The sequence below is a fragment of the Myotis lucifugus genome, unplaced genomic scaffold, assembly GCF_000147115.1.
Source record: "Myotis lucifugus unplaced genomic scaffold, Myoluc2.0 scaffold_1202, whole genome shotgun sequence".
Lineage (NCBI taxonomy): Eukaryota > Metazoa > Chordata > Mammalia > Chiroptera > Vespertilionidae > Myotis > Myotis lucifugus.
The window spans coordinates 1-9644 of NW_005872250.1; the positions used below are offsets into that span (position 1 = coordinate 1).

General features: G+C 66.1%; 2 protein-coding genes across 2 annotated transcripts in view; one reads left to right on the forward strand and one right to left on the reverse strand.

Annotated features, from left to right (window-relative positions):
- Positions 1 to 62: 62 nt before the first annotated feature.
- On the forward strand, positions 63 to 1083 carry CCDC188 (coiled-coil domain containing 188; the record flags this gene model as incomplete). The annotated part of the gene is given in 6 exon segments (XM_014449464.1): positions 63 to 75; positions 78 to 121; positions 232 to 296; positions 479 to 527; positions 759 to 808; positions 897 to 1083. Coding segments are annotated over 6 exon segments (408 nt in total), but the record flags the coding sequence as incomplete, so codon positions are not given.
- A 2107-nt stretch (positions 1084 to 3190) lies between these two features.
- ZDHHC8 (zinc finger DHHC-type containing 8) overlaps positions 3191 to 9644 on the reverse strand; it is a 13791-nt gene continuing 7337 nt past the window's right edge. The window contains 10 exon segments of the mRNA XM_006107456.3: positions 3191 to 4416; positions 5370 to 6370; positions 7862 to 7971; positions 8044 to 8164; positions 8371 to 8512; positions 8678 to 8769; positions 9138 to 9185; positions 9187 to 9244; positions 9434 to 9560; positions 9563 to 9625. Coding sequence (XP_006107518.1) covers positions 4245 to 4416; positions 5370 to 6370; positions 7862 to 7971; positions 8044 to 8164; positions 8371 to 8512; positions 8678 to 8769; positions 9138 to 9185; positions 9187 to 9244; positions 9434 to 9560; positions 9563 to 9625 — 1934 coding nt within the window. The 3' untranslated portion in view covers positions 3191 to 4244.

Consider the following 9644-nt stretch of genomic DNA (forward strand, 5'->3'; position numbering starts at 1 on the left):
GGGGTGCTGGGGGCCCACGTGGTTAGGGCACAGCTTGGGCCTGACTAGCCTTCCCCCACCAGGTGTGGGATGGTGTGGCGAGGTACACATGGCCCTGAACAACCAGGCCACCGGGCTCCAGGTAGGTCAATACCTAGAGGATGCGGGAGGCAGGAAATGAGTGGGGGAGGGGAGGGGGGAGGCAGGGCGTCGGTCAGGGGTGCAGGACTCTTGAGCCCCTCTGTCCCCTAGAACCTCAAGAAGGATATCCGGGGCGTGCTAGACCAGATGGAAGACATTCAGCTGGAGATTCTGGGGTGATGTGTGTGGTCGGGGGCTGGGGGGAAGGGTGGCTCACTGAGCTGGGATGGTGCAGGTGTGCTGTTCAGGATGGGATGAACCAATCCCTAACCCCTCCCCAGTTCCGTGGCACCAGACCAGGGGTGGTGCCAGGCTGGTATAGGGAGTGCCCATGGCCCTGACTGTACGCCTCCCCCAGGGATCGCGCCCAGTGCCGCACCCAGGCAAGGAAGGACCTGTGCTTATCAGTAAGCCCCCGCCCCTCTCCCGATTCCCCCCCCTGACGGCCCTAACTGGGGAGGGGAGAGGTGGGCTGCAGTGGAAGAGGCCCCAGGGTGGGAGCCCCACCAGGAGCCACGTGGTCAGATTCACCGGGGAGACAAGGTTGCAGGTGCCCGTCCTGGGCCTGGGGAGGAGAAACACACAGCACCCAGATCCCGCAGGGCAGGGCAGGCTCTGACCGGCTGCTCCCCCCGCAGAATGCGCTGCCACAGCTGGGATGCTCCGAGGGCTTCAAAGGCCAGCTCTGGTAGGTGGTGCGTGAGTGTGTGGGCAGAGTCCAGTCCCCCGGGGCTGCCCCTCGGGTGCCCCTGCCCCCTGACCACCGCCGCCCGCAGGCTGCTGGCCCTGAGGCTGCTGCTGGGCGCCCTGCTGGCCTGCACCGCCGCCTACGTGTACGTGGTGGACCCCACACCCTTCGAGGGGCTGGTGCCGCCCCTGCTGAGCCGCGCTGCAGTCTGGAAGCTCCGGGCCCTGCTGGGCCCATTCCTGCGCCTCGAGGTGGACGACTTCCTGCCCTTCTAGGCTGGAGGCCCAGAGGCCCCAGTGAGGAGGAGGCCAGGCGGCCAGCGCGGCCCCGGGTGCCCAGCAGCCGAGCCAGCCCCTGCCCGCAGCACTGCCGTGCACACCGTCCTGCCAGGAGCCTCGGAGAAGGGTGGCGGCGGGGTCTGTCCGGAGGGCTGGGCCTGCGGCTGGACATACAGTGGTGACACACACAGCGTCTGAGCTTGTCTCCATGGAGATGGGGGGAACCTGACTGCAGCCTGAAGCTAATCTTAAAGTGGGGTCCCTCGGGGTGGCACCCCACCTCGGCCTTCATGCCCCACCTGCCTGCTGGATGGCAGCCCCTCCACAGCAAGCCCCCAGGTTGCCCCTGGCACCAAGAGGACCCTGAGCAGAGGGTGTGACCAGGGGGGTCTCCACTGAGTGAGGACTGGGCATCCCCAGGCCTTCACCCTCATCGGGGGTCGGGTTCTCAGCACGAACCTCAGACCTCGCACATGACTCCAGTCCCTGTCCAGTAGACTACCCCACGCTCCCCACACCCACCCACCCGGCCACCACCGCCCGCCCCACGCCTGTGCCCTCCTCAACCCAGGGTCCCTGTCCAGTCCGGCCTCCTGGCACTGCCCAAGGCTCAGAGGACAGGGAACCACGTTGGTGGAGAGAGCTATGGAGGTGAACACCAAACATTTTATTTAGGGCATTGAATTGGGGCCGGGAATACCTTCTAGAATAGGAGCTCTGTGGCTTGCTCACCCCCAAGTGGGAGAGGCAGGGCTGTTGCCAAAGCAGGGAAAGGTGCCGAGCGCCCGTGTCCACCTGAGAGCGGAGGAGTGGAGACTGCGGGCAGGGCCTGGGCAGAGCGGGCTCACTGGGCTGGGCGGCTGGTCTCCTCCTGCCCAGGCAGGGCCTGGACGGCTCAGCAGGCTGGCGGCTCCAGGACATTAAGGCATCTGCACTGGGTTCGGGGAGGGGGAGTGCAGTGACCTGCGGGGCAACCTGAGACCCCCCACCCCAGCCTTACACAGAGGCCTGGGCTTCCCGGGGAGGAAGTGGCGTCTAAAGCGCTTGGTCAAGCCGGGAGGTCAGGTGATGGCGTGACACCCTAGGAAGGCCGTGCAGGTCCCAGCAGCTCCAGGGCCCCCACCTGGGGTGTTGGACCCCCTGCAGCAGATGGAACTTCCTGAGGTGGGCGGGCACCTGGTCACGGACCCCGGTGGGTAGGGAGTCGGTCAAGGTTTGGCCCTTCAGCCCACACCCCCAGGGTCCGTGGCAGCCTGGCCTCCCAACTGATGCCTACTTGGTGTCCCGCCCGGGCCCCGAGAGGCGGGGGAAAAGGCTGGAGGCAGCCATGTGCAGGCGGCACCCAGCTCCTCGGGGAAGCACCCCGGCAGCGGGGCTCCAGGGGACCTGCAGCAGTGGGCGGTCCTCAGGGAGGCCGAGGCGGCACAGGTGCAGGCCGGGGGGCACCCTGGGCAGGCCACGACGCCCCCATCCGTGGCTATAAGTGCCGATCCGCCCCCTGCGGGCCGCAGCGTCCCATGAGAGAGAAGCAGAAAGGTGGAGGTCAGCATGAGGCTGACCAGTGCAGGGGTCCAAGGTCTGGGGTACCCCCCACAGGGGGCCAACCCCCGCCTCCCCCTCTCTGCCCAGCTGTGAGTCCTGAAAAGCTGTGCGTTCCCGATGCCTCCCCCCACACATTGAACAGGCAGAGGTGGAGGGCCAGTAAATGCAGCTGCAGGTCATGGCAACAGCCACCACAGGGCCCCCAGCCGGCGGGTGGCCCCGGGTACATCCCCTCCTCCATCTCCTGCGAGCCTTTGGGATCCTGGGGGGCCCCGGGGGCAGCTGCAGCCCCAGTCTTTCTCCAAAAGCCCTGTTACTGCCAGGAATGACGCAGACCCAGGGGAGCCGCACGCTCGTCAGCCAAAGACCCGTGGGCCAGCCCCCACCTCCCAGGCTTCCAACTCCGCTTAAGTCAGCAGAAATGCCCACACGGAACGTCCGATCCCATACTGCCGGCCTCCACCTCTTCTGGAGCCTGGGTGGCTCTCCCCCCCCGCACCCCCACCCCAGAGCCCCTGAGTATCAGCAACAGCCCTGGCCTTGCTCAAGGAAAGGATCAAAATGACTCTTTTTCTTTTTTTAATAAAATTATAGATATATAGATGTAGATATAAAAACATAAAACAGACACAACGCAAGCAAACGCTGCTGTGTGCTTACTCTCGGGTCCCTGGCGCCAGGCAGAGCTCTGACCCCCTCCCCATGTGCTTCCCACGCAGACGCCGGGGCTCTGGCGCCCCGACGCTGCATGCCTTGGGGTAGGGAATCTCGTTTGGCAGGGCAGGGACTCCTGGTCTCAGAGGCCCCTGTCGCAGCGTCCAGCCTGTGCCTGCTCCCACCTGCCCCCGGTGCCACCACAAGAGCATAAAGCAGAGGTTAAGGCTTCAATGACAGCGAGTTTCCCGGCAGTGGGGCCGCGGGGCCCCGAGCTTTAACACATGGGGCGTGGCATGGCAGCTCAGCGCATAGACACGGGGACACGCCCACCAGCTGGGCGAGACGGGACACATGGAGCCAGGACCCCACCCACGGCTGGCAGTCTGTCCGTCTGTCCATCCACCTGTCAAACCCCAGAGTAGCCCTGGAGCCGGGTGGCCGCGGGCCAGGGCTGGCCTCCCCGCAGAAGCAGCGGCCTCACCAGACTAGAAGTTTCCAGCAGGTCCCTGAAAGGCGGCCGGTGAGGGTCAGCCAGGTGGTGGGCCCTCAGTCCGGAGGATGGCCAGGGACCCAGGCCCCTCTGTCCATTTCTGAGCCACAGCGACCCTTCTATAAAGGGACTGGGTGGGGGCTGGCCTGGTGACAATCGCGGGGACATGGGTGCAGTCCACGCAGATGCGGTCCGTGACCCTCGAGGCCCAGCCTACGGGAGCAAGGGCACCCACACAGATCCTGGAGCTGGTGGCCCCTGGCCTGGCCGCACCCTGGTGAGCAGATAAGTGGATGGACAGGTGGAGACCGAGGGACAGACTCGTGGAGGCGTGGTTCTCCCTCCTGCTGATGCGTCCACACCTGCTGGGCCTCCTCCTCTGTCAGGGCAGAGAAGTCGGGGGGTGGGGGGCAGCCGCTGGGGGGTCCCGGTCCCCGTGGTGCCACAGCGGATGGGTGGCTGTCACTCCTCACACGGAGATCTCGTACGTGGTCCCACCCACGCCGGACACCTTCTTAACGAGTGTGTGCCGGGCAGGGCTGGTGGAGGGCCCTGGGGGGCCGGCGGCAGGTCCCAGGCGGGCCAGGCCCGGGGACTGCCCGTTAAGCTTACTTGGGGGGTTCTTCAGCTGAGGGTGGTCCCTGCATCAAAGCAAACACATACATGCAGACACACGGTGAACAAGGGACCGACCAAGGCAGGACAGAGGCCAGTGAGGCAACAGGACAGATGATGCAGACGAAGCCCTGGCTAGCCACGCCTCTGAGCTCAGAAGGTGCCACCCAGAAGACGGGTGGCCACACCGAGCCTATAGGGGGAGGGCTGTGCTGTCACAGGACCGACAGACGTCAGAACAGCTGTCACACCCCAGGACCCTTAGTCCCCCTACTGGCAAGACCACATGCATGGGGCGGCCAGGTGGACACCATCAGCCAAGCCCCTGGTTCTGCCTGGTCCTGGTGCCCTGAGCTGGGGAGCCCAGTGATGCCTGTGCGGCCCCTTCCCTGTTGCCTCCTGGGAAAACGAGGGGCTGCCCTCCTGCCCCAAAGCCTGCCCAGCAACGACCTCGCTGCCCAGTCATGAGGGCAGGAGGCCCTCCCTCCTTCAGCTGCCATCCCTGCCTCTGCAGCTGCCACCTGCTGGACCTGTTACACCCACAACGAGACTCCCTGCCCTGGCCTGTGCTCAAGGCGGTGGGTGATGCCCCGAAGATGCTGCTATGTCCCGTGGGGGCCCAGGTCCCCATCTCTGAGCAGGGAGCTGCGTGCCCACCCTCCTGAACAGGGACAGCAGCCCACCCTCCTGAACAGGGACAGCAGCACCATCTCCTGAGGAAGAAGGCCTGGGGGACCCCAGGCACAGGTCTGTGCTAGCTTGGAAATCGTGCCACACCCTGGGACATGCCAGGGTGTCCTTGGAGGGGCACAACCCCCCAGGCAGGGAAGGTCCACCCCACAACCCCCCAGGCAGGGAAGGTCCACCCCACAGGTGGCCTCAGGCCTTCCGGACAACCCGCACTTGCTCAGCCACGAGGTCCCACAGCCAGCCAGACACTGCCCCCTGCCAGGAAGCCTGCGGAGTCCCCAGCACCCACCTCTGCACAGCCAGCGAGGGCGGCGGTTCCGGGAGGTCCGAGTGGATGAAGGCAACGGCTTTGGGGCCCATGTAGGAGGGCGAGCGGGGCGTGCTGGGCGGGGAGGGGGGGCCCTGGCGCAGGGGAGACCTGTGGGAGCCACTCCCTGGCCGGGGTCCCGGGGCGTTGTTGTTGACCAGGTCTGCCTGCAGGGAGGAGGAGGAGGTCCTGGGCGCCCGGCTCACTGCGCTCGACAACGAGGACATGGACGTCTGCAGGGCGGGGTTGCGGGCGCCTCCGAAGCCGGGTCCGGCCACCAGGTCGTCTCTGGAGCCGTAGCGCAGCACGGGGCCTCGGGGGCCCTCCGACAGCACGCTGGCCTGCTGCAGGCTGTAGGAGCTGGGCGCGTCGTAGACGCCCGAGTCGCCGAAGAGCGAGTCGGCCTGAGAGCGCAGGAGCCGCTCCCGCTCCTCCCTATCCTTGCGCTCCTGGATGGAGGCCATGATGGTCCTGGACAGGTTGTCGTAGCGCACCGGCGAGGGCTCCCTGGGCCGGGGGCCCAGCACGGGGCTGAAGCTGCGGGGCGGGGGCCGCGGTGGGTCACCCGCAGCCCCGGGGTGCAGGTAGGGCGAGCGGTAGCTGGCCGCGCCGGCTGCGGGGTGGGCGGGGCACGCGTGGCCACCGGGCGAGGCGGGGTTGAGCAGGCTGTCATAGGACAGGCTGCCGTTGCGGTTGGGCAGCGCGTGGGGGGCGAAGATGCTGCGATGGGGCGTCGGGGGCCCACCCTCAGAGCGCAGGGGCTGGAGGGCCATGTGGTCCCCACCCCGCCGGCCTGCCGCCTTGAGGCTCAGGGATCGCAAGGCCCCCGAGAAGGTGTCAGCGGCGCTGAGCGGAGGGGAAGGCGAGTAGGTGGTGTGCAGACCACCGGGGGGGTAGTCAGGGAGGTCCAGGCTGGGCTCAGACGTGAAGTCCAGGCTGTGGAGGCTGTCCTCCCCCAGAGTCAGGGACTCGGGGCCCGAGACCTGCAGGGAGAGAGGGTGCACGCCTGCCACTGCCCGCCCGCCACGCCCACCTGGTCACCGGATGCTGTGCCCACGTGGAGGCCGCAAGCTTAGTGACATCAAGGCGGTGGCAGGTACAACCGACAAGCCGTCCCAGAAGCTCTCCAACCCCTGGCCACACCACCTGCTCCTTGTCCACCAGAGAAGGAAGTGGGGGGCAGGGGGAAGCAGAGCAGCAGCCCTAGGTGGTACCTCCCAGGGAAGGAAGTGCACGCTGTTCCAGCTCGTATTCCCGGAGTGGGGGTGGGGGTGGGGGTGGGGGTGTACAGGGACAGCCTCGGCATGAGGAGATGTCATAACCACACAGGGACCAGGGCCCTCTCTTGGGCACCCCACCTCTGAGTGTCGGGGCACAGCAGGGCCACCACTGGCCACTACACACACCCAGGGCAGTGTCCTTGCAGCCCACCCAGCTCAAGGGACAGCCACACCAACAGGGCCTTTGTGATTCGAGGCTCAGGCTGGAGACAAGAACCTGCAGAACCTCAAAACACAGAGCCCAGCTAGCATGTCTCAGTGGTGGAGCGTCGACCTATGAACCTATGAACCAGAAGGCCGAGGTTCAGTTCGAGGTCAGGGCACATGCCTGGGTTGCGGGCTCAACCCCCAGCAGGGGCGTGCAGAAGGCAGCCGATCAATGATTCTCTCTCATCATTGATGAGCTCTCTCTCCCTTTCCTTCCCTCTCTGAAATCAATAAAATATATATAAATTATAAAAAAAAAACAACAGAAGAGGCATGGGTGGGGACAAATGTGGCCTCAGGGGGACAACCCCAGGCCTCTGTAAAGCGCCAGGACAATCCCAAGAAGGAGTGCCCTGGATGAGGGCACCTAAAGCCCACCCCTGTCCCCAAGCAGGGCCACTGCACACTGGCCAGAGAGGCTCGGAGTCACTGCCGAGACCAGTGGGCGCCGAGAAGAGGGGCGTCCTGGGTGGGTGGGGGCTGGTCGAGGTGTGCTGGTCCAGCCACAGGGCTGCCTCTCAGTGGCCGTGAAGGAGGGCGGCCAGCCTGGGAACGCTTGGGGAATTCCTGGGAATTCCTGGCAGTCCCGGGCCACCGATGGCTCCACAGTGAGCACAGAATGCTTATACTTGGGCAAATAATGTGCTTTCTCAAACAATCTCAGATTCTTCTGAAGCCTTCCCGTGGGCCTGACAGAGTGACTAATGGTGCAATTCCTGGCATCCTGGCACATACTGCTCCTGGGGGCAGCCGCCTACTGGGCCAGCAGGCAGTGCCGGCCAAGGGCGTAGGGCCAGGACCGCCTGCGCCAGCCCCTCCCAGGACACCCTGCTCCGCTCCCGTCCACTGGCCCTAGCTGGGATCTCTGCAAAGTGGGATCCTGCTGACACCCTCCATGCCCCCGGCAGGGCCTCCCAGGGGGTGAGGCCTCTGGGGGTGGGGTCGCCGGGGCAGGGCATCAGGGTAGGGCCTGATGGGGTTCCTCACCTGCTCGCTTGGGCCACAGAAAGGCGCTTTGGGACCTGTGGGAAAGGTAGGCCGGAACTTGTACATGGCGGGCGTCGGGGGGCTGGTCCTCTGGGCCGACAGGGCGCTCTCTGGGGGAAATGGACCTCAGTCAGGCCAGGGTCAATCGTGCCCCTCCCCTCGTTTGGCCAGCCCCTCCTCACCAGCACTGCCTGGGCGTGGGGTCTGCCGGTCACCGCCAAATGAGCCAGCCTCCGACTTGGGGGGCAGTGGCGGCCCCAGGTCCAGTGGCTTCTCATCCAGCCGGTCCAGGCTGCCCTTGGACTGGGAGGAGGCATGGTCAGTGGTGGGTAGAGCGTGGGCCAGGGCTTAACCGGGGATGCCTCCCTGGGGCCCTGGGACATCGATCCTGCCCCAGAATCTGCCCAATTCTTCCGCCCTCCGTTCTTCCAGGCCCCTCCAACCTAGCTGCTTCGCGCCTCCAAGGGTCTGACCTTCCCCCCATCTCCTACCCACCCAAGGGCCCCCACCTTGCTTCGGCCCAGGCCAGCCTTCAGCCCATTGTCACTAAGCTTGACCTTGAGCGGAGGAGCTCGATCCAGGAGTTCGGGCCGAAGGAAGGGCGGCTTCAGGCGAGCAGCAAGCGGCAGCCGGGGCGGCTCCACCACATACCTGCACCGGGGAGAGGGGCAGTGGCGAGGCCGACCCAGTCTGAACGTATCGCGAGGGCAGGGCCAGCCCCACCAGCCGAGGGCAGAAGCAGACCAGGCTTAGGGTCTGCAGCTGCCCACCCTGAGCCCGGGCAGAGGCCCCCTCGACACCCCACCCAGGCCTCACCGGGGAGCCAGGGGGCTGCACAGCACGTGCTCCACGTTCCCATAGCAGCCTCGGGTGAAAGGATTCACGCCCCCACGAAACTTCCCCGTCACCTGCGGACAAGGGGCCCTTCAGCCAGCGTGGCTACCCGGGGCCCAGCCCACCGTGGGCAGAGGGACAGCCGGGGTTCCTCCTGGGTTGGTCAGGGTCAGCCCAGTGGTAGCCCCACCCAGGTCACCCCAGCTTGTCCCGCAGGGAACTGTGGAACTTCTGGGCCCCGAGTCACTGGAGGCTGCAGTGCAGAGCTCCACCTCCTACCCCACCCGGGTGCACGGGACCAGAGCCTCCTCTCACCTACACGGGCCACCTGAGTGAGTGCCCTGCAGCCTTGCCCCGACCCCCAGGGTCCTGGTGCAGCCCTGACCCTCTCAGCATCGGGGACCCCATCCCGTCACAGCATGGCCCCACCCAGGGTCTGCACCTGCTCATTGGTGGTGCGCCCCCGAGTGACAAGCACCACGTGGAAGCCCGGTGAGGCCGATGACAGGGGATGAAGAAAGAGGCCGGCCCACACACATGACAACCATGCTGGCCCGTTAAAGCCAACGGCCAAGGGCGAAGACACAGAGCGGGTGCCTGTGGACAAACTTCCCACCCATCCAGAAAGGGCAGCCCACCGCCTGGGGGTTCCCAGGCAGCTGACCCACCCCCGAGTCTCAGTTTCCCCTGAGAATGTGCCCCCAGCCCACGCTGCCTCTGTGGTCGGGCCAAGGATACGTGATGGTGGTGTGGGCGGCTCCCAGCCCCTCGGCGTGGTTCAGCACGTAGACCAGGCCGAAGGCGACGACCCCCACCATGTGGGCGCTGAGGGACAGCAGGAACAGGAAGAAGTAGCGGTAGTTCGGCGCCCGATGCAGTTGTTGACCCAGGGGCAGTGGTGGTCAAAGTCCTGGCAGGAGCAGCACGTCAGGGTGAACGGTGGGGGGGG